Source organism: Lineus longissimus, chromosome 9 (assembly GCF_910592395.1).
Source record: "Lineus longissimus chromosome 9, tnLinLong1.2, whole genome shotgun sequence".
Taxonomy (NCBI): Eukaryota; Metazoa; Nemertea; class Pilidiophora; order Heteronemertea; family Lineidae; genus Lineus; species Lineus longissimus.
In genome coordinates this window covers 11818381-11843129 of record NC_088316.1, presented here as the reverse complement: position 1 = coordinate 11843129, position 24749 = coordinate 11818381, and the positions used below count along the sequence as shown (strand labels likewise).

Sequence of the window (24749 nt, the reverse complement as noted above, 5' to 3'; positions counted from 1 at the left end):
GATTGGCTAGACGTTCAAAGAGAAGAGATCCAACTCATAAATGATACTCAAAACCTGCCTTTAAAAATGACCCCCGAAGACTGGCTTCGTTTTCGCCAACAAACGTGTTGTGAAATGTGCGGGGCGGATTTCGCAGGATTCACTTCCCCCCTCAAAGATCATTGTCACCTTTCTGGAAAATACCGTTACGCCTTGTGTAACCGTTGTAACTTCACTTACGCGAGCGAAAAAACAACAATGGTGCCTTGTTTTGCTCACGGAGCCATACGATTCGACCAGCATCTTTTGATCAAAGCCATAGCGCGACGAAATGAAGAACGCCGGGTGTCACCCCCTCGGATTTTACCAAGAAACACTGAGCACTACTTGGCCGTATTTGACAGGGAAATCGTCTTTCAAGATTCATTTGAATTCATGAAAGCTTCCTTGAGCTCGATTGCGGAATCCATGAAGAATGCCAAGAGCACCGTTGGAGGGTCCAACGCCAAGAATCCAACCGTGTTCCCGCTCTTATGGGAATATGTCAGAGGCAACACCGAGCAATACGAGCTCTTGAGTAGAAAAGGTGTGTTCTGTTACGACTTCCTAGACGGGGAAGATAAACTCAAACTCGATAAACTCCCTTCAAAAGAGGTGTTTTATGATTCTCTTCGTGAAGTAAGCGTCACGGAGGCCGAATATAAACACGCGGAGCGGGTGTGGAGGGCTGCGGCTTGCCAAAATCTGAAAGATTACCTACTGGTCTATCTGATAACGGACGTGCTTCTCTTGGCGGATTGTTTTGAGAAATTCCGCGATTTGTCTTTGGGTCATTTCCAAATGGATACGGCCAAGTTTTTGACACTGCCACACTTTGCCTTCCACGCCATGCTGAAGCGCACGCAGGTGCGCTTGGATGTATTACACGATCTAGAAATGGTGCAGTGGGTGAAACGGGGTGTCAGAGGGGGTGTCGCCTCCATCATGCTACGCCACGCCGAGGCCAATATCCCCGAAATGGGCCGAAACTACAGACCCGAGGAGCCTCGGCAAGAAATCATGGCGCTCGATTGCACTAATTTATACGGACACGCCCTGAGCAAAAACTTGCCCGAGAAAAACTATCGTTGGTTGAGCAAGAACGAGATCAGCAAATTAAACGTTACAGAAATTCCAGACGACGCGAGAACGGGTTTTATCCTGAGCGTAGATCTCACTTACCCGGCAGAACTACACGAAAGGCACACCATGTATCCTCTGGCTCCACACAAAGCGGTGATTCCTCCGGCCCAATGGTCGGATTACACTTATGAATTGGGACTAAGACTAGGCGAGGCATCGTTCTTTAAATCTGGTCAAGAAAAACTGGTGCCCGATCTGACTGAGAAGCGGGACTACGTAGTGCACTATCAAAATTTAAAATACTACCTCAAGTGCGGCATGCGGTTGCGGCGCATTCGTCGTGTACTGGCCTTTGAACAGAGATGCTGGATGCATGATTTTGTAGACTTTATAACCAGCAAGCGTTCAAAGGCGGTCTCCGATTTTGAAAGCAGCTTTTGGAAGCTGATCCTGAACAGTATCTTTGGCAGACTCTTAATCGACAAAACCAAACACGTCAACATGAAGCTAGTCAGCAATGAGGCAGCTTTCAAAAAGTTATCGAGTAAACCGAATTTCAAATCCGTCACGTTCTACGATAAAACACTAGTAGGGGTACAGTCTACACCCGCATCCGTTGAGCTGAACAGTCCAGTGGTGGCCGGGTTCACCGTATTGGAGTTGAGTAAACTCCACATGTACAAGTTTCACTACAACTTCGTCCTGCCCGTGCTCGGCGGCCCAGAAAACTGCCAACTCTTGATGACTGACACTGATAGTCTCGTGTATCTGGTGAAAAACATCGAGCCAAAGGTTATCTTCTCCTCGGTTGCGCCACAGTATTTCGATTTTTCAAATTTCCCCCGAGCGCACGAGTTGTACAGTGAGGTCAATAAAAAAATCAAGGGCACATTTAAAATAGAATACCCGGGAGAATCCATAGTTGCCTTCGTGGGGGTTCGCGCAAAAATGTACTGCTTCAAATTTCTATCCGAGGGCAGGGAAGCAAAAGCCAAGGGCATCCCGAGAACGGCATTACAAAAGTTACATTTTGAAAATTATCACGATGCGCTGTTTGAACCAGAAAAGCCCCAGAGGTGTCATTTCAAGGCTATTCGCTCGATCAAGCACGATCTGTTCACCCTCTCGGGCGACAAGAAGGGACTCTCCTGCCTTGACTTGAAACGTTGGGTACGAAGCGACGGTATTCAGACGTACGCTTACGGCGATTTTCGGTGCAACCGTCAACCACCCTCCCCCGTACCGTCTCTCGGAAGCAGCAGCTCTAGTGAGGACGACGAAAAATGAGATCGGCATTGATGAAAAACACCCGTGTGGTCAGAACTTTGTCTTCCAAACAACACTCAAAATGGCGTCGTCATCAAAACTGCCTCGAGAACGGGTGACCGTAGAACTGTCTCCGCGACTGTCGATCAACATCTGCCGTTGGAACCAGGAGACGTGGTTCCACTTGCGACGAAACACGAAGACTGTGAGTTTAAACGCGGACGAGATGAGGGACCTGATAGGACAACAAGAGCAGTTAAAAGCTGCGGCACGCGAAGTGTTCCGGGCCGAGTTACAACGCGAGCTGAACGAAACAGACATGACGCCAATTCCCACCGCTCCGACGACTGCTTTTGCTGCGCCGAAAGTCTCACACGAGCCGGAGGAAGAAAGCGATTCGGAGGGGACCGGATCCTGGACGGGCGAAGATCCAACTTCTAAAAGTGACACTAAAAAACGCAAGAAAAAGTCATCAAAGAACAGTGCTGCTACTGCTACCGCTACAGGAAAATTGGCGAAGAAAGCGCACCTTAAAACTGTCAAGGACCCTTGGTAACTAACTGCCAGAGATCGTTCCTCCCTCCTCCCTCCCTAGCCAATATCCTATCAATCTTGAGTAATCGGACCGAGACAAAAACTGAGATGTGACAGACTACAACGAGTGTGAACTGCGAGTAATTTAAGTCATGTCTTTCTTCGGTATACAATTATACAAACTGTTGCTTTGATGCCCGGAGAAGAGCGGAACAAAAACATACCGGAGGACTCCCCGGATATGGAAAAAAACGAACTTTCCTCGCCAGATGAACCGGATTGCGGACCATCAGCGAGGACCCGTCTCCGGCACGTGTACTGCCGTTGGTTTTGTTGCAGTTGCCCTTCTTTAGAACGAGATGACGACCCCAAAGAAAAAAATACTTGTGGTGGCCGTTGAGGGACAAATCGGGGCAGGAAAAACAACTTTGTTGGAAGGGCTCGTCCAAGCCCACGCTCGGCGTTTGAACTCCTCGTTCACCCTCTCAATAGTGCGAGAAGGACTCGACGAATTCACGAAATTTGGTAAGCATAACCCTCTAGCCCTGGCATACCTAGATCCAAAGGAAAATGTAACTTTAGCTCAATTACACATAATTCGTTGCATCAACTCCGTATTCAAGCGGGAAGTTCAGGCCGATCTCGTCCGTCTCGCCGAAACGCCTGCTCTGACAGCGAAATACCACATCATAGTAACCGATCGAAGCCTGCTCGGACCCCTTCCTTTCCTGCAAAACACAGCTCAGCAGGGAAATATTGGGATTTTCGCGGAAGACTACCTGCGAGCGGAGACCTTATACTCGGCACGACGCACCCTGATTGAAGTCGGGATCCCCGAAGGATATAGCAGCATTTACTATCTGAACACCGGAGTAGAAGTTTGCTTGGAAAGAATAAAAATTAGGGGTCGCTCTTACGAATCTAGCATAGACAGGCGTTATCTGGACGCGCTGGAAGAACAATACGCTAAACATCTAGACTGGTGGACCGAGTCGGAAGGCAGGCTGTATTTTTGCGGGGACGAAAACACAGTCGTTAAAGCGGGGGTAGGAGAGCCCTCACAACTTCTCAGCTTCCTAGATTCGTTAGTAAGGGCTGCGGAGGAGAAGAAATAACTGTGTGACTGTGAAGACGCCGGCATTTTATCGGTGTCGGATAAGTTGACGATAAGAACGCGAAAATAGTAGCGTCTCCTTGGCCAACTCGGCGTCTAAGTTCTAGCTGATATGGGGAAAACGGCAAAAATCCAAGAGGGGACCGGGAAAAGAAAAACTCTGGTTTCCACTACCGCCTACGATTCGGGAACTGACTTCGAACAGTTCAAAAAAAAGTGCATCTGGTGTAATCGTCTATTAAGGCTCGTTTCGGGTAAATCGTATTGCGAAGGTTGTTCTAAGGCTTGCTTCCGCGAGTGCAGGCGGTGCCATAAACCGTACAACAGTCCTAAATTCTACAATTTCGATGATCAACGTTGTGATTCCTGTTTCCATAAACTAGAAGCGGAAAGAGAGGCTCGAGCAAAAAAGAAGCAGCAACAGTGCACGGGGAGGGCGAGTGAATCTTTAGAATCGCCGAAGAGTGCTATTAAAAAAAAACCCACCATATCGGAGAAGTCCACCACAGGATCCGACGAGCAGGGATTCTTCTGCCACGAAATACTGCCCGAGATTGAGCGACAAACGAAAGCACGACCAGTCCATGCGAAGGCGGCGACGGCGGGAGGTTTACCGACGAAAACTCGTGACCCGAAGGGGAAATCTGTCAAGAAACGAAGCGTCCCCCTCGAATCAGGCGACTGTTATTGTCCTCCCGGACCTAAAAGCGCGAGAAGGGCTCCTCTGACGTCTCAGCTGGTTCAACAAGCTCCCCTCACAGTTCGTATTCAACTAGATGTAACCCAACGGAGAGATGGTTTAGTAGAAGTACTACAAGTAAACACACAAGAACACATGAACCCCGGCCGATCGAGCAGCGATAAGACGACCATTATAGCGGGACCATCACCACAGATCGAGAACACACTCTCCGTAGAAAGACCAACACCGGCAACCCTCCCCCCGAAAGTCTCGCGTGCACCGGATCATCCGGCCGTCACTAGACAACCCGTCGTAGGAGAATTGGAGTCCGAAAATGGCCCGCCTCTGACTCCTTTCCCTACCCAAGCACCCTCCCCCTACCCGACCACTGTCGCGGCGCGAACCGATCTGAGCGATGACGCGAGCGAAGAAAATAGAAGCAACAATAGTTCGGGAGACGAAGACAGCGAGGAAGAGGAGAGTAGTAGCGAAGAGGAAGAAGGCAGCACAAGCGGGGCCGACGAATCCGGTAGCGACGAGGACAACGGTGAACAGCTCGAGCGCGGCGTTAAAGCTTAGAAAAAACCAAGACAAAATTAGGAGAGACCTATTTTCCAAAATCTACTATAAAAATACGCATCCAGCAAGCTTCGGCTCCGTCGAGCGTCTGCTAGGGGCCAGCAGGCGACGCGACCCCACCGTTAAGCGAGCCGAGGTCGTTCACTGGCTAAGCGGGGAGGACACCTACACGCTCCACCGGCAGGCTAGAAGAAACATCCCTCGTCGCAAAACCATCGTTCCCGGAAGCAATCATCAGTGGCAAATTGATTTAGTGGACGTGCAAAGCTTGCAAAAATTCAATGACGGAATAAAATACTTGTTAACAGTTATTGATGTGTTCAGCCGCCGAGCCTGGGCTCTGCCCCTCAAGTCAAAAACAGGAGCAGAAGTGGCCCGGGCTCTAAAAGACCTCTTCCTCCGGGAAAATGTTTATCCGAAGTACCTCCACGGAGACCAGGGGCGGGAATTTTTTAATGCCAACGTTTCAAAGTTACTAAAAGACCTTGGAATTAAACTGTTTTCTGTGCACAGCGAAACAAAGGCGGCGCTAGCGGAAAGATGGAACCGGACCCTGAAATCTAAAGTTTATAAATTCATTACGAAAAACAATACCCATCGTTACGTAGACGCCCTGCCCGCTCTAGTCGAGAGTTACAACAACGCTGTACACAGAATAACGAAATTGGCCCCGAACGAAGTTACCGTCGACAAGGAAAAAGCCTTATGGCTCCACCTATACGGGAAAGAATTTCCGACTAAGACTAAATTTGCGTTTGAGTTGGGAGACACCGTCAGAGTCAGCCAAGTTGCCCAGGTCTTTGGCAAGGGCTACAAACCCCAATACACAACAGAGTGGTTTGTGGTGGCTCATCGTCGAAATACCAAACCACCAACGTATAAACTACGAGACGAGCACGGGGAGCTCATAGAGGGAAGTTTTTATGAAGAGGAGATGCAACGAATACAGCGCCCGGAAGATGAGACCGCCTTCCGCGTTGATGTTTTGAAAAAACGCCGGCGAAAAAATAAAACCGAATATTTTGTCCATTACGTCGGTTGGCCGGCTCGTTTCGACGAATGGGTGACAACAGAACAACTCGAAAAGGCATAAACGAACATGTGGGGAGCACAAAAACTGAACGATTAGCTCGATAGAAAATGACGAACCCAGACAACATTGTCGCCGGAGGCGTGTTTGACGCTCGCATCAAGCGTGACTTTGGTATGATTTGTGTTGGCCCTCCACTTGCGGGAAAGACCTTCTTTGTACGGCAACTCCTAAAAAATGCTAGACGAGTCGTCGATGGGCCTTTCGATTATATATATTGGTTCTACGGGGAGCCGTCGAAAACAGTGACCGAGCTGGAAAGGGAGAATACAATACGAACAGTGGAGGGCCTCCCAGAAAATCTAGACGAATACATCCACGTCCGAGATCCCCACGCCGGCGAGCGCCAGCACGGGTTGCTAATTTTCGATGACCTTATGCAGGGGGTCAGCAACAGCGAGGAAATCAGTCGTCTGGTGACAAAGAAATGTCAACACGGAGGCGTGAGTTGGATTGTGCTCATGCAAAACCTATTTCACCATGGGAAAACAAGAGTAACGATGCTTAGATGTTGCCACTATCTAGTTCTCTTTAAAAGCCCGTTAGACCGGTCGGTTGGACAGCATTTGGCGAGACGCATTCTTCCGAGCAGGCCGGAGACATTCGTTAGAATTTACGAAAGTGCCACGCAGAAGCCAAACAGTTACTTGTTTATAGACGGGCACCAGAACACCCCGGAAGAAGCTCGTTTTCGCACAGACATTTTTGGAGAAGACTTTCAGAACGCTTTTGTTCCGCACGCAAAAAAGGGCGGTGGTGGAGGGAAAAAATAAAGGCATCTCGATATTGTGTCCAATATAACGCCTGTTGTAAACGTACAAATTAGATACCTACTTATATCTTAATGTTCGATGGAGTTTAAAATCAATCTTAATGTTTCTTGGAGTTTTTGATCAAATAATGGTTGTCGTCGTTAGTGTCATAGTCTGATCGTGTTGAGCGACTAAGTTCTTCAAACTCTCGATATTGTGACCAATAATATATAACGTCTGTTGTAAACGTACAAATTAGATACCTACTTATATCTTAATGTTCGATGGAGTTTTAAATCAATCTTAATGTTTTGATCAAATGGTTGTCGTCGTTGTGAAAGTAGATTATTATGTATAGGCCTATACATATTACATACCGTGCACAAAAAAAAAAATCATGTATAATCGTTCCCCGGCAATGGGGAGCCTGATAACTTTAATCTTTCGACATCATTCTATACGTCCTCGAAAGAGGACCATACGCCGGGCGTCTTGTGAAATTGAAAATCTTACTCTCGCTCCGATACTGTAGTAGTAGGATTGGTACTACTGAAAATAAAACGAAACTAGCCGAAGAGAGCTGGGGGGGGGGGGGGGGGGAATAGGGCTTAAAACGCATGGCACCCCAATGCCGGTAAATAAGTCTTCGACTAATAATTGTTAGAACTTTCTCTTCTGTGTAGTACCAGTTGTTCTTAGACGATGTGAAATAAAAATTAAAAAACCCATACCACCATTTTTGTTAGTATTGCCGTGAATTAAGTGAAATGGAAACATCTAGTTTTTGATTCCAAACCAGATGTACTGAAAATAGAACAGATGAGTAAAAATCTTCGTGTGAATGAACAGAAGGAAGAAACTTAAACACGTTTCCGACTGCAGGACAGAGCGAGAGAGACAGGATTACTCAGAAGAAAATACTCGCAACACAGATCAACACAAACGAAGCTCGGAGATGCCCCGTAGAGTTTCTGGGAAAACAGGCTTCAAGGAGGTACGCCGGAGCAGAAAACACCACTCATTTGGATCTCCTTGCTCCAAAGCGGATAAATCAAAAGCAAAACAACACTTAGACTTTCTATCCTTGCTCGGGAGGGCCTCCAGTCGATCAACACGCGCAAAACTTCTCGATTTAGCCAGCAAAGGTCAAATTGACGCGATTTTAGAGTGTATAGAGAACGTCCACCATCGCACTGTGCCAGTTCCGGAGAATAAAGCACAAAAACTACGAAAGCACAGCCCATTGGTATGTCGGCTTAAGACTCCCCGAACTAGCCTACGGACTAAAAAAGCTCTGTTGGCGCAATCGGGTGGATTTCTTGGCTCTCTCATACCACTGGCCGTCTCGGCAATAGGGAGTCTTATATCCGGAATAACCGGGAAGAGAGGCTAAAAACAGCGGCTTAATCCAGATGTCAATGAATCCAGATTTCGGGGAGAGCGTCATAGTCCCTCTGAGTACCTACCGGGCTAAATGTCGACAGACAATTACAGTACCGCCGCCACCACCTCAAGAAAACGAAGAAGATGAAAAAAAGGAGGGCCTCAATCAAAAAGACCTACCGGATGATGTGAAACTAAATTTGCTCGCGAGGAAACGCTGGGAACAAAAACAAACTGGACAAATCAAGGAAAAAGCACAAACTAACACCGGACAAGCGTGGCGACTCGAAGACTTGTTGAGCAAATTTCAGATCATCGGCATCCGACATCCCTTCATTAACAGAATATTACGCGATTACGTGCAACATTTCCCGGGTGAAATTGACTGGAAGGATAGCACTTACGAAGTGATAATCGACGGAACTGTATTACCGAAATCAAATATTTTGCGAAGCCTTCATTTCCTTTTGGCTCCCGAAGACCTCGACTACCACGCACCCCCCGGAGCCTATCGCCTGGCCGCAAAACTAACGGAGATCGGCGTGCCCCGAGGCTGGATAAACTCAGAGGACAGGGCAGAATCGAGCGGCAGTCCCGCGGTGATTCCAGCACCGGCAGCAGATATTCGCGGAGCCCAAATTCCCGATACAACCCCCCCGAAAAAGCCCAGGGCACTCGAGAATCAGAAACAGGTCTTGTTAAACTACCTTCAGCTCAGGGAAAATAAAGGAGACCAGACCCCCCTGGGTAAAATCAGTTCTCCTAAAGCCGCTTCTACACCTGTGTTCAACCTGCGGGGAGCGACAGGGGTTGACAAAAGCATTTTGAAAGCATTAACCGACTTTCAGAAAAGTGCAGTCCCGAGCACCCAAGCCCAAAAAAACAACAACAGCAGCGTCAGTGTCATCCCAGAATCTCCCGACAGAAGCCGGGGGGTGGTGGAGAAGAGCATTTTCTTGACGCCGGATTCCTCCAAAACGGATGCGGCCTCACCATCCGAATTAACATCGAAACCGACCACCCGAAAGTCGAAGCGCCAGCGAAATCTGAGTTGGCTACCCTTCGATGCGAAGAAATGGGCGCAATAGAACGTAGTTGCCGTGTGGTTGGAGGAGTCAGCACGAGGACATAAAATACCAATCGCGTAGGAAACTATATATCATATACCCGTATACATAAAGCCCCTTAATTCCACATCATATCATGTCAAAGAGGAGTGGAAGGACATGCGCCCTAGCAAGGCGCGTCATCTACGAGCCCGTGGACGCAGACTACATCGCCCATTACTGCGGGAAAGGAGAACAGGCAGGAGGCCTCCCAGTTTTCCGAGGAACTCCATACCAAGAGGGATACGGGATTGGGGACACATTAAGCAAAATGTTTAGAGGCATCATTCCCGTACTGAAGCGAACCGTCCTACCCATGGCTAAACGAGCGGCGTCAAGGGCGGGAAAGGTTCTCCTGAAGCAGGGCGTGGCAGTTCTTGGAGACGCTATGGACGGAAAGAATATAAAATCCGCCTTTAAAGAGAGAGCCCTTGAGGGAGTAAGAGAAGTCGGGCATGATGTAAGAAAAGACCTTGTGGACGCGATAACAACGCCCCGACCGGGTAGAGATCGACGCGTAAACAAGCGACCACCAGAAGAGCCGCCGAGGACCAAAAAAGCAAAAAGAATAAAAGGACAAAAATCAAACTCTGAGAAGGGATTTTTCACCCGTCGCCGATAGTTACCCCGAGAAGAAAACATGTCGCTTATCGACGCGGATTCCTGCGCGTGCACTAAGGCGGAATTGGAGTTGTTCGAAACAAAACCAACACAAACAGCGATCACGTCCGGAAAACTCGTAGAGGTGCACCCAACAACTTCGATTGAGAACACCGATGTCATTGAATTTAATACGCAAACCGACGAAAAAAATTACATCGATCTTCGGGAAACGACCATCTACATCAGGGCCAAAATTGTCAAACTGGATGGCACCGCTCTGACAGAGAAAACAGGTGACACTGTTGACCCAAAGGCGCAATGCTACCCGATAAACTATCTGGTCGGGACGATGTTCAAACAGGCCGAAATATCGCTTTCCGGGACACAGATTGGGAGCACCAGCAGCATGTACGCTTATCGGTCTTACCTGGAGGCGTTGCTCAGTTATGGCAAAGACGCAAAAACCCACCAATTGAGAGCAGGAGGATACTTCAAAGACGTGACCGACATGGAGACAACCGGTGCTACAATAAGTGACAGCACAGCCACCAACAAGGGGGCGGTGAGCCGATTCAAGATGACGAAGTTCAGCCAATCTTTTGAACTCCAGGGTCGGATCCATAATGAGATGTTCGAACAAGGGAAACTGCTTCTCAGCAAAGTACCACTAACCGTCAAACTAACATTAGGAAACCCCAAATTCAGCCTGATGTCCGCATCAACAGCTACCGATTACAAGATAAAATTGGAAAAAGCAATACTGATGACAAGCGTCAAAGAAATAGCCAGCTACGTCCGATTAGCGCACGAGCAGCGGCTTCTCGCAGCAAACGCAAAATACCCCGTGACAAGGATTGAAATGCGCTACTACCAAAAAGCAGCAGGAGGAAGCGACTTGTCCGAGGCAAACCTGTGCAAAGGAGAAACGCCGAGGCGCATCGCTATAGGACTGCTTGCCAGCAACGCCATGAACGGGGCCCTGGATGGAAACCCGTTCAACTTCAAACACTACAACGTGACAAGCATAAAACTAACTGTCGCGGGGGCATCTATCCCTTACGGGGAACTAAAGGTGGATTTTACCGCGAAAAATGTGGTGAATGGATACATGACGCTCTTTCGGGGGAGCAAGTTGTGGCCGGCCAACAAGAGCAACGACATATCACTAGACGACTATGTGGATGGATATGCCTTGTACGTCTTCAATTTAGCGCCGGATGACGCGGGATCGAGTGCTTTCCAACTCGCAAAAAATGGTGATGTCGGAGTGGAAATCAAGCTATCCACGGCCACCACCGAAGCAGTGAATCTCATAGTTTTATACGAATACGATTCTTTCGTGGAAATCGATGCCGATCGAAACGTGTATTACAGTCACGGCGGGGTGAAAGGAGCAGAAAAATAAATATGAACAAACACGAACTGAACGTTTTAATGAAAAGACACCCGGGGACACGAAACATTTTTACCAAGGCGGTGTCCAGTGATACTCTTCCGAAGAACGCTCGAAAACGGAGACCCTGCGCATACATAAGCAATACGGCAAAAGCCCACGAGCCAGGGGAACATTGGGTGTGCCTTTATTTTAACCAAGTTCCTCCTCACGAGTACTTTGACAGTAACGGAGAAGCCCCCAGAAAAGCGAGATTCAGAGAAATTCTTAGTAGAGAAGGAACCTTTACTCGAAACTATATTCGGCTTCAAAGCCCTTTGTCCACAGTCTGCGGCCAATACTGCATGTACTACATCCTCATGCGAAGTAAAGGCCTATCGATGAGAGAGATTCTAAAACAATTTTCGGCGTACGACCTTCTCGGAAACGATAAAAAAGTAAATGCGACCATAGAAAGGCAATTCGGGATAAAACGGGACATATACGACACTAGTTTTCTCCTGCCACGAATTTTCCCACAACTCCTCAGCAAAGCAAAAGAAGTAGATTAAGCGGCGGGTGGGGAGAACAAAACTAGTATGAATAATTTAGACGAATAGATGTATGTAACTTTGTAACTTTAACAAACTTATAGATGTTGTAACTCGAAGTAAACTTTATCAAACTACATGTTGTATCTCGATGATGTAAACTTTGCCAAGGCGAAAACTTGACCAAAAAACTTTAGAATAGATGTTGATGTTACAACACGAAGTAAGTCTTTAGCACAAACTTTAGAATAGAATAATACTGTAATACGATGTAACTTTTAGAGGTGGAAATGTGTAGTATTAAAAAACATAATAATCCAAAAAACAGCGTTTTGTTGTCTATCTTCATCTTTCGATCTTTTCTTACTCCCCGATTAATAATAGTTTCCCACGCCCTCAAATTTCGAGAGAGAACGCTACCACCAAACGTGAAAGAGAACTTTTGAATTTACGTTGTTTTTACCGGCCAGAACTGATTTTTCCAAGAGTCCTGAACGGGTCCGGTCTATGAAATCCACATTTTAAAACAGAATCAAAGTGCTCCTAGATTCTGTGTTGGATTCTGCTGATTTAAACGAAAACAGTTGGATTCTGTTTTAAAGTGTGATTTTCATATACTACTTCTATCAAAGAGGTGATAGTCACCCCTGTCTCTCATCAGTATAAGATCCCTGTTCACACTACCTATGTCATTCGTTTCGATATCACCAACTTTGTTACCCCTTCTAATAAGGTTGTCCCTATCGGTCCCTATCTTCTCACATAGTACATTGATGTTTCCCCCGACGGAGGAACTACTTCCGTAAATGACTAATTTCGCAGACAGTTCAACCAGTTCATTATTACTTCTCAGAGCAGTCTTAGAAAAAATTTTTAAAAACCTGCTGTGCATCTGAAATTCCGGATTGATATCCCGGCATATAGTAGGCAACAAATTTGAGTGTGTTCGATACGGTAATTTGAATAGTTTCCTTATACATTTCCTCCAGGTCGTAAGCAGTCTATCCATGTGCCTAGAAGAAAAATCCCACAGTACGCTGCCGTATAAACACATGACATATGTTTTGAACAGGCGATATTTTACATCAATGTCGCAATGACCAAATGCAGAGACAAGTGCATTAGTTCGGGCAATCATGTTTCCAATAGCTTGATCAATAAGTGTCTGCTCGGCGTGGGGGCCTATGATATGGCCCAGGTGATTTGCTATATCTTCTACCTCAAGTCTGTTGTTTTGCCACCTTAAAAAAGTATCGGCTGCTTCTTTTCCAAACAATAAGAAGTGTGTTTTAATGACATTGAACAATAATCTATACTCCTCGGAATATCTGTCACAAATCTTAAGCATTTCCTGCATGCCATGTCTAGTGGGGCACAATAGAACTACATCATCGGCGTACGCCAATGCCCCTACAAATTGTTGGCCAATATAACATCCGTAACTCGACTTTTTCAAGTCCAGTAGCATTTCATCCGAGTATTAGGTTATTAAAACCAAGAAAACAACCACTAAAAACCAATCAACCAAGACTTTAGTTGGGCAATTTTAGACCTGGTAACCTCGTCCCTCCTGCTTGTTTAGTCCTGGGGACGAGGCTTGTTTCGTAAGGCGGGTAGCGTCTGGCAGGGCAACAGAGTCGAGAATATCGGAGATGAAATGCTTTATTTCTCACGTCGGACTACGATCTACTGTTACACCGGGTAGATCTAAAATACAGACTTTGCTAATTAAGACTGGACTATGCTGAATACTCAACAAGGCTGAAATGAGATATGAAGTGGGGGTGCAACTTCGCCGTGCCAGGTGTACATCGGTGCTTTGAGAAGGGACGCAGATAAGAACCATTTTACTGACACTTCTCTTAATAACTGAATGGTTTCATTCTCCTATCCAACCAGTAAATAAACGGTCTTAACTTCTGCACTGGACATATTATACACCTCCTGAAATGCACAATCACTCTGTCTGCAATGTGGAATTAGCATACTAGAAGGGCCTTCTGTGCCCGGCTACAGTGTTTCTCCCTCATGGGTTGAGCCAAAAATAGCATGCCAAATAGCATTAAATTTCACGCCGTACATTATAGACATAGGTTTTAAGGCCTAACTACTCGATATGGGAAGTTCTCGATTTCTTCGTTTCTCTAATTCTCTGTTTATTAATACCCTATAGGAACATGCATTGTACAGACCTTTGCTGTGCTCACCGAATATGATAAAATACCAGGTAGTATACACATATGGACATGCACAGTGGGAAAGATATTCCATTTACTTCTGTGATTTTAGCTTGCAATACAGTTTATAATTTATCCGCCCCAGCCACATGTAGATACTAAGTAGCAGGTCTGCCCTATTTTTTTAAAAGTCACCAAAGAATCAGCAGACCTTTCATTTTGATTGGCAGCAACTTAAAGTTTTTTAATGTAGAAACATTATGCATTTGTTTATTCATTACAAAATATTTAGGTATATGTTGTAAGGAATAGAAATATTTGTTAAGGAATATGTAATATTTCTACTCTGATGACTTTGAAGATACCCCGGATAGCAAGATGTTCCATGTAAATATATAAAGAATTTAGATTCGGCATGTTGGGTGGGGGAACCTACATGTAGATGACTCTACTACATTCATAAGGGACTGCATGATTAATACTGCATGGTTAATACATGCAATCAGGATCCCAACGCGTGGGGCTCCTACAATGTTTCCAAAACAATCTCAGGCATTTGACTCCACCACGGTATAGACCGAATCAAGCCTATCCTCTATTCATAGCAGAAATTGACTAAAGGAATCTATCTGAAATTCGGTTCAATTGTATCGATTCGATCAGCTGCAAACGTTTCAACAACTGAAGTTTCAACATTCCAACACTGAATAACGCCTCACCCGGAATTCTAAAATGCCAGATTTAGAATGAACTGCATTGACTTTAAGTGTAAATGCACTATGCACAAATTTGCACCAAAGGCGAACCACGTCGAATCACTTCAGTCATCAAGTGTGACAGGTGACGGTTCGAGCTAAGCGGGTAGTAGACCAAATTTTACCACGATTTGCGACACCTATCTGCGCAGAAATCATTTGCGCATCCGGAACCACCCTTGCCTTGATCGGGCTACACTTACTAGGCCTAACCAGGCTTCCAATCATCCGGCATTGGACTCCAAGCAGTACGGTCACGTCATCACGAATCTTCTCGGCAAGGCTCTCGATTTATTTAAGGTAAGTGTTTTCTGCCAAATTTATCCTCGCATCTTCCTCGACTCAAGGGCCAAAAGCGCCGCGTAGCGGCAAAAAATCGAAGCTGGCGAAACATTTATAACGGGTCACCGTCACTTATTATTGGACTTATAGCGCATTTACGGGGTTGCAACTATTTTGCTTTATAGTGTCACCAGGAAAGAAAAGCATGCGGCCTAACGCCGATCTATTAGTATAAAGTGATAACTAGAAGGTATATAGTAGGAAATATCAGTAAAATAATCATTCCATGTCGTCTTTTGAGGGCATTTTTGATTGTAAAAAATATATGTGTACGTCACCGGAGTCTCTGCAATGATAATTTTATCACAGCAGTCTCGCGCAAGTAGAAGTTCTTCACCTATTAGTTCTTCACTTATTAGTCTCAATGTCTGGCGCAAAGCCAGACATTTTCCATTACGATTTCACTACGATGTTTGACAAGAAGGAGCAGTGCGCGAGATATGCTAATGAGCAGACTTCCCTCGCTTGAGTTTCGGAAGAATGTTCCATATCGCGCTAAGCTGACCACTGCTGACCATGCCAGGCGTACATTGGACTGGTACAGGTTGGAACTGAACATTGAATATGCTGGTGGTGACGCTTTCTGATGAGAAGTTGGTCGTGACTGATGCAGTATCCTTGGACTTGTCCACAGCATCGTTCAATCATTGCTCTCTGAGCTGCCTTGATTCTGTACTTACCCAAATACTGAGACCAAATGCTTGTTGACTGTGCTTTAAGAGAGACTGGCGCCATGCCTAGTCTCTCTTAAAGCACAGTCAACAGACACCAACCCCCTCAGACTCAGAAACCACAAACGCCCAACCCTTCCTGCTAACTTAATACTTCTGGGTGGCATGGTGATTCAAACACAAAATAATTTTACTGTAGTCAAATTTAAAACAAGTCGCGCTTAAGTCCGTAGCACGCTAGCCGCCAACTTCGGCGTTCACAAGCGTTTTTTGCCGCAAGAGTCCTGAACCCCTGAAAAATCCCTAGTCTGCTACGAACGGCGTCGGCGAACGTGACTTGCCGCCACTTGCCGCAACTAAACGCCAAATATCTAACATGTTTGATTTTTGACGCGTGTCGCCGCGTTTAAACGCAAGAAGAAGCCAGGTGTGCTACGGATTGCCACCTGAATTGGCGTCGGCGGCGAGGCTATGGCCAATCAGTATGCGTCTTGATGTCACATGATTTCAAACTGGCACCCTAAAGTGGCGGAAAAGACGCTACTGGACGCCGATTCTGGGCAGGTGTGCTCTGACCGGGATCCACTGGCCGCCAACTTCGGCGTCGAGAGGCGTCAGCTGAACGCTTCTTGTCGCCAAAGTTGGCGGCTAGTGTGCTGCGGGCTTTACCGCATTTGCAGTTGATCAAGTGACTTGTATGAAGGGGTGTCGGATGATTACTAAAAAAAGTACTTATTAGCTGTCAACTTTTCTATTTCGCTGAACAATTGTTAAAGTAGAAAACGCATAATGTTATTATGATAGAATCCTGGGGTAAAAATTTTGCTGGACCGGAAGTTGTGCCCGATGCTCTCCTCGTCCCCCATTTTATTGAATAAGAAAATGAAATGTCTTGACCGACACGAGACGGACTTTGTTGATTCTGTGGTGTGTCTGGTTCTGACCGCGCTTGGTGATACCTTGTATTTATTTTGTGGTGATAACGTGAACACGTCTAAACCTCGCGAGCGGGAATCCTTAAAGTCGGGGTTATCTTTTTGGATTCGGCTATTTATACTTGTACAGAAGACTTTATCACCAACCCGTGTCATCCAAATTTCTGGGTAGTGTAGTTTCACTCTCGAGCTACTAACAGATGAGCGACTCACGGACTAGAAACTTTGCCTTATAGTATATACACTCTCACACGATCACCTATTTCGTCATTCTCCCTTTTTCATTTACGAGCCTTTTCCACTTACGAGCCTTCATCATCGACACGAGGCGGCAAGGTTATATGTTTTGTCAAGATCAGTTTGGCCCGTGTGAATGACCCTACTTTGTCACACGGTGAACGCACTCGCCAATACTGGAGTGATTGGGCTTACCTAGGTTGAAGGAATTGACATTGAACGGGGGGGGGGTATTGGTTTTCTCACCCCAAGCACCGCAATAAATTGCTAAACCCAAGACGTCTCACTGATTGAGGACGGATTTAATAACTCATACTTCTAAATATAAAAATGTGATTTTTATAGCTTCTTTACCGGTTCCATAATTTGTACAAACCAAATATATTATTCTTCAAAACGTTGATCAAACCCTTTTGGCCTCAGATCATTTAAATAATAGAATCTAGCTCCGTAACTATAACTGTCCTATTGTGTTAATGGAATGGGCGACTTTTTACTGCAGTATGTTTGTTCTTCTTCTGGTTCATCAGTAAACTATTCTTCTGAACGTGTTTGATGCTTTCCAATTTTGTTTTAGCTCCAACCAACAACGCCTCCATAACCAAACCAAAATGAAGGTATTCCTCCTCGTCATTGTTGCTGCTCTTCTGCTGTCTGCTGTTCATGGCAATGGGTGAGTAAATCAAAATTTCTACATTTATCTAAAAGCGCTAGGCCAAAATACAGATTTGTCTGAGTATGTGGCAAATGGATTTAACACTTCATGATCAAGTGATTATCAAGATGACATCAACGCTAACTTAAATAATCCCTTCCTTGTTGTGCTAGGCTTACATGTATTGTAGTTATGCTGAACGTTGTTTGTTAGCTCTCGATGTAACGTTACCAGCAGTGACCACCGCAGTGCCGCGCCCATCCAGATATGCGCCAGTACGGATGGAACCTCTCCAATATAGACGGTGCCTGTATGGACGGTGTGATTTGTCACGAATTTAAGTACATTTTACCGACCGCTACCACTAAATTTTACGTTTTGGATAGTCCGCACTGTCTCCCATACAACTTATTAGTAGGCCAGTGAAGCCGACAAAATACGACGTGAACATGCATGATTTGTAAAACACAGCCACAATTCCCTACATATTACACGTTGATGTTCAAATTACCGAGTTGATCAAATCTCACGAATATGAAATACGAATTACGAACTTATAATTACGAGGGAACTCGCGTTCCATTTTGCAGCCAGCTGTGTCGTGAGTTATGTATTAGAAGTTAATGCTTTCGTCAAGTTCCGGTCTCATTGAAAACGGATCCTACAACAATGCGTCTTGACATGATCATTTGTTTTAAATATACTCCGCCTCTTGATTTTCAATTTTTTGTTTTGTATACGATGTAGGAGTATCAAAAACCTGTATCTCAGGATGTGAAATTGTAGACTAATTCGTAACGACTCGCGGCCAGTTCGTCACCACGAATTCAACACTCGCTGCGTCTTCAAATTACCGAGTTGATCAAATCTCACGAATATGAAATACAAATTACGAACTTATAATTACGAGGGAACTCGCGTTCCATTTTGCAGCCAGCTGTGTCTTGAGTTATGTGTTAGAAGTTAATGCTTTCGTCCAGTTCCGGTCTCATTGAAAACGGATCCTACAACAATGCATCTTGACATAATCAGTGGTTTTAAATATACTCCGCCTCTTGATTTTCAAACTTTTGTATACGTTGTAGGAGTATCAAAAACCTGTATCTCAGGATGTGACATTGTAGACTAATTCGTAACGACTCGGCCAGTTCGTCACCACGAATTCAACACTCGCTGCGTCTAAAAAATTACAGTGGTTTGGTTGAAGAACTTTAGATCCTGATTGACCCTTCTAAGGGTAGCGGATGTTGATCAGCTTAGAAACCAATCTTGTGGTCATTTTTATGGATAAATAGAATTTGGTAATATATGTAATTCGTGAGATTTATGGAAACTCGCTATTATCTCAAATGACCCGTTTTGTATATGCAACCCCTAACTTATATCACTCTCGCGTTACTAGCGCGCAGCACAGAAGGGATGTCACTTGTGATTTGGACTATAACCTCTCAGTGAACATTTTTAAAAAAACTGAAACATGATTATTGTCCCCTTCCAGGAAATGCAGTACGTTATGAATAGTTGAATCACGGGATTATTCTCCCCTTCCAGAAAATGAAGTTAGGGATGACTCCATCCTGATTTTCGAGGTTATTCACTCGGGGGGGGGGGTCAATCATGCATCCACACGCCGTCTTTTTAAATCTTGGTTATGTAGGACTATCATTACATGTATAGCAATCTAAAGCAATGAAATCAATAGAAAAGGGAAACAACATTCAAATATTTATATTTCAATAATTGAGAGATAATAAAAATTATAAACTATTAGACGTTGGAAAAAAGACAAAATACAATGAAAATCCTGCTTTTTCAGGTCATCTGCAGCAAGGATATTGCTTTTTAAATCGCATCAATTAATTTTTTGTGACGTCACTCAAGGTAATTTAGCATATCACCTGATTACTGAACTGGGTATGTTTGACTCCGGTTAGTCAAGGGAAATGTCTAAAAAACCTTGAGTTTCTGTAAAATTAATGAAAGAAAATCATTCCAAAATTATCAAATAGTCTTTAATGTAAGCATTATTATTAGGTTGAAAATATTATTCTGATAGGATTGTTTTTTTTCCTCAATGTGACGACTTCCGCAATACCTGGTATAAAGGTATTGCACAATATACTGGCAAAATTTCTGTTGTGTGCCTCTGAGCCATTGAAAGACGGAGGTGGTGTGACAGAATAATTGGCACTAACATTTCAAAACCCGTCTGGTAGAATGACCTAGCTAAACTCATCAATCCACAGACACAATTATTCAGAGTATACAGAACCACCTCAGAAATCAATTACAATTTGCCTCCAGTAAAACTTCACACGTTGCTTGAAGTTTGTTTTCGTCACAATTGTCCTATTTCATTTCAGCTTCATGGGGAACACCAAAGCATTAGTTGGGTCCCGATGCTCCGCGAACGCAGGTTGTGTGTCTGGGAAATGCCGAGACGAGAACGGTAATGGACCAGACATGTTCTACGAGAATGTCTTAAAGTGCGTTGAGTAGAATGCTCTTTGAGCTATCTAAATATATATTGATATATGTCCAATTCAACTGTAAACAGAAACAATAAAACCCAAACGAACTTAAATTAAGTCTGCCCTTTTGTTATCCGATGGACAGACACATGTACATTATACCAATGCTTGTTCACTGTCCTGAACTCAGTGCCTCGAGTCGTCGCCATGATTGGAAATCCATCATAGATGATTTTGTTTGCTTTGTTTGGCAACATTTATTTTCAACACCTGGCTTTGACTTTGGTTGTTTGGACTTGTTCTGTCAATGTTTGTTCTGTCTATGTAGTGTTTTGTCAATGTTTGTTTTGTCAATGTTTGTTCTGTCTATGCTTCTTCTGTCTATGTTTGTTTTGGTAATATTTGTTTTCTTAATATTTGTTTTGTTAATGTTAGTTTTGTTAATGTTTGTTTTGTTAAGGTTTGTTTTGTTAATTTTTTGTTTTGTTAATGTTTGTTTTGTTAATGTTTGTTGTGTTAATGTTTGTTTTGTTAATGTTTGTTGTGTTAATGTTTGTTGTGTTAATGTTTGTTTTGTTAATGTTTGTTCTGTCTATGTTTGTTTTGTTTATGTTTGTTCTGTTAATGTTTGTTTTTGCATTAGTTCGATTAGACATATTTCTGATCCACACAGCAACGTTCTATTGAACTCTGTCAAGTCATACCCTTTTTCAAATCTCGGCTTTAAATTTTTGCAAATGCCGAGCGATAGACGTATTCGCGGCAGAATAATTTCCCAATAAATTTTTTAGTTTCGAAGCTCTTGATTGGTCACAGTGAATAGGCGCTGAAGTGTAGTCTAAACAGTATACAGTAAACAGTATACTCAAATCCACTGTCGACCGGTCTCAATGTATAAGAAAATAATAATAAGTGATTGATATTTAAAGTACTAAAGAATGTAAATCATTTTCTAAGCACTGTACAAAAACATATACTCATCCCGGGAATCAAAATCCTGAACTCCAGGCTGTTGTGAATGAACTATTAATCCCTCCACTTAGACTGTTATTGTGTGACGCATGCCTATTAATGCGGTTACGTCATTGTATTTAGTAACCTATGCTTTGGTCTAGTTAGTCCGGAATAAATAATCACAGAAGGTAGATGTGTTTTGTGTGTTCTCCTTGGGCTAATACATCAATGTGGCGACGAGGATCATGGCGACGTACCTAGGCAGTATCAGAGAGTACCAGGCAGAGGAGGACTTTGAGGACTATATTGAACGGTTTGACCAATTATGCCTGGTGAACGATGTCAAGGATGAGAGGAAGAGAGCTCTTTTCCTCTCAGTCTTTGGATCGAAAACATATGGACTCATCAAAACACTACTCGCACCTACGAAAGCAGCAACGAAAACGTACAAGGAACTAACGAAAGTTGTAAGTGACCATCTTACACCAAAACCAATAATCATTGCTGAACGATACATTTTACAATCGAAAACAAGCCGAGGGAGAGACGGTTGCTCAATTCGCAAAGGAGCAACGCAAATTGGCAGAAAAGTGTGATTTTAAGAATTTCCTGGATGACGTTCTGAGGGACATGTTTGTCATTGGTCTCAATAATCGCACAGCACAAAGGAAGTTACTGAGTGAGTCGGAACTTTCATTAGACAAAGCATTCAAGATTGCGTTGAGTTGTGAAATGGCTGAGGAGAATGTACAACAAATTCATCCCGCAAGCGAAGTGAAACTTGTAAACTCCAAGGCACATCATTATAAGGAGTGCTGGAGGTGTGGTAGGTCTAATCACAGCCCGGACACGTGTTACCATAAAGAGACTGAGTGCCATCTATGTCATTCCTGTGGACATATTCGCCAGAAGTGTACAAAGACGGCAGAAAGTAAAAAGTCATCTGAGACCAAAGGACACTTCAAATACGGTAAAAAGGGCAAACGGTCCTCAAAGGTTAAATATGCTCAACAGATTGGATCGGACACTGATTCGTCGAATACCGATGATGATACCAATGTGGATATACGTCACACACGGATGAAAAAAGTTACGTTGAACGTGGGAGCGGATTCGGATACGGATTCGGTGGATACTGGTGATTCACACCAGTCTAATGGATATGGACACGAGAAACTGTCAAGGAGCGAAATAACGATAGGATCCGTTAGAGACAACGTCGGGCAGCCGAGGAAAACGCCAGAGATAATGACCTCGGTGATGCTAAACGGAAAACGTGTGCCAATGGAGGTGGATACCGGTGCATTCGATGATTTCAAAGAGGCTATATCGGAAATATCTCGTCAAACGGGTTGAGATTAAACCTTGTGATGTTGTCTTAAAATCAAAAACTGGGAACACCCTTCCTGTTGTTGGTGTGGCCATGGTTAATGTTCAATACGAGGATCAACACGTCAACAATCTTCCATTGTATGTTGTACGCAGTGACGGTCCCGCTCTGTTTGGGCGAGATTGGTTGCAATTCATTCGCTTGAATTGGGACGCATTGTGTGTAAATCGAGTCAATAGTATCCTAGATAATCACAATGGCGACCAACTACCAGAATTAAGCGAAATTCTGGAAAAGCACAAGGACGCATTCAAATCCGAATTGGGAAAAGCCAAGAACTTTAAAGTTGAACTGCGGGTGAAATCGGATGCGACCCCTATATTCTTTAAAGCAAGGCCTGTTCCCTATGCTATTCTTGAGGATGTAAAGGAATCTATTCTCAAGGAGGAACGAGAAGGGATTCTCGAGCGAGTCGAATATAGTGACTGGGCAGCCCCTATTGTACCGGTTAGGAAACCAGACGGGTCAATACGGGTTTGTGGTGATTTCAAAGTGACTATAAACAAGTACATTGAGAATCCTGAGCATCCAATGCCACACATGGATGAACTGTACCAGAAATTGAAAGGAGGTGAGAAGTTTTCTAAACTAAATCTCCCCAACGCATATAAACACATTGAGGTCGAGGATGAATCCAGAAAATATCTCACCATAAACACTCCACTAGGTTTATTTCGTTGCACGCGCTTGGCATTCGGGGTCAACTGTGCCCCTCAACTGTTCCAATCAATGATGGACAAAGTGCTGTAGGGAGTTGATTGCGCGTGCAACATAGACGACATAGCTCTGACCGGAAAGGACGATCCTGATCACTTGTACAATCTAGACCAAGTGCTTCAGAGACACGATGATAATGGACTCCGCTGTAAACTCCCAAAGTGCACGTTCATGAAACCGTCAATAAAGTGGTTAAGTTTTGTAGTCAACAAAGATGCACTACGCATGGCCGATGACACCGTTGCGGCAGTCCGTGACGCACCGCGTCCAACCAGTAGGACTGAAATGCAGTCGTTTCTAGGATTAGTAAATCATTACCGCAGATACGCTCGAAACCTTTCCTCGATCGCAGCGCCTCTATCAGATCTGTTACGGAAGGACCAGAAGTGGATATGGACTCCCGAATGTGAGACTGCGTTCCAGGAAATCATAAGACTGTTGACAACGGAGGCCGGTGTACTGGTACATTATGATCCTAGGAAGGACGTTACATTGGCAGTTGACGCATCACCCAAGGGGTTAGGTGCCGTTTTGTCGCATATTACGGACAGCGGGGAACGCCCCATCGCTTACGCATCTAGAACGCTCACTAAAGCAGAGGTTAATTATTCGCAGTTAGAAAAAGAAGGACTGGCAGTTATATTCGGATTGCATAAGTTCCACCAGTTCCTATATGGACACAAGTTTACCCTAATTACTGACAATAAGCCAATGAGTTACATATTTGGTCCCAAACGGGCTATACCTGTTCTTGCAGCCGCGCGAATACAAAGGTGGGCAATCCAACTAGCCGCTTATGATTATGACATTCAGTGCCGTAAATCAGAAGCTAACGGCAATGCCGATGCATTGTCGAGGCTACCGCTACCTGTGGAGGGCAGTACGAAAGAGTTCATTCAGTGGACAGCAGACGCAACGGAACTCAATATCGCGCAGATAAGTACCCTCCCTGTTACGGCTAAGAACATTGCAAGGGGAGTGCGACATGATCCTGTGTTGTCAAAGGTATCGCATTTCACCAGCACAGGATGGCCCGAACCCCAGGACATTTCAAACGAGTTGAAACCGTACTACAATGGCAGTGACGAAATCACTACTGAGGATGGCTGTCTCCTATGGGGAATACGCACCATAATCCCAAAGAAATTGCAGGGAGAAATACTTGAGGAATTACACCATGGTCACCCAGGAATAGTACGCATGAAAGGTCTTGCCAGGTTACATGTGTGGTGGGCTAATCTCGATAGCGACATAGAACGATTGGTTCAAACATGTGGCGCATGCCAAAATGTGCATTCAACTCCCACACCGG

At 44.6% G+C, this 24749-nt stretch overlaps 3 protein-coding genes across 3 annotated transcripts; all 3 read left to right on the top strand.

Moving 5' to 3' along the window:
- The first annotated feature begins 237 nt into the window (after nucleotides 1-237).
- LOC135494063 (uncharacterized) lies at nucleotides 238-2388 on the top strand. The gene has a single exon (XM_064781813.1). The coding sequence runs from the start codon at nucleotides 238-240 to the stop codon at nucleotides 2386-2388; it is 2151 nt and encodes a 716-aa protein (XP_064637883.1).
- Nucleotides 2389-10247: 7859 nt separating this feature from the next.
- Nucleotides 10248-11615, top strand: LOC135494062 (uncharacterized protein F54H12.2-like). Its single transcript, XM_064781812.1, has one exon. It carries the CDS (start codon nucleotides 10248-10250, stop codon nucleotides 11613-11615), a length of 1368 nt encoding a protein of 455 aa, XP_064637882.1.
- Nucleotides 11616-22753: 11138 nt separating this feature from the next.
- On the top strand, nucleotides 22754-23470 carry LOC135494061 (uncharacterized protein K02A2.6-like). The gene has a single exon (XM_064781811.1). The coding sequence runs from the start codon at nucleotides 22754-22756 to the stop codon at nucleotides 23468-23470; it is 717 nt and encodes a 238-aa protein (XP_064637881.1).
- The last annotated feature ends 1279 nt before the right edge of the window (nucleotides 23471-24749 follow it).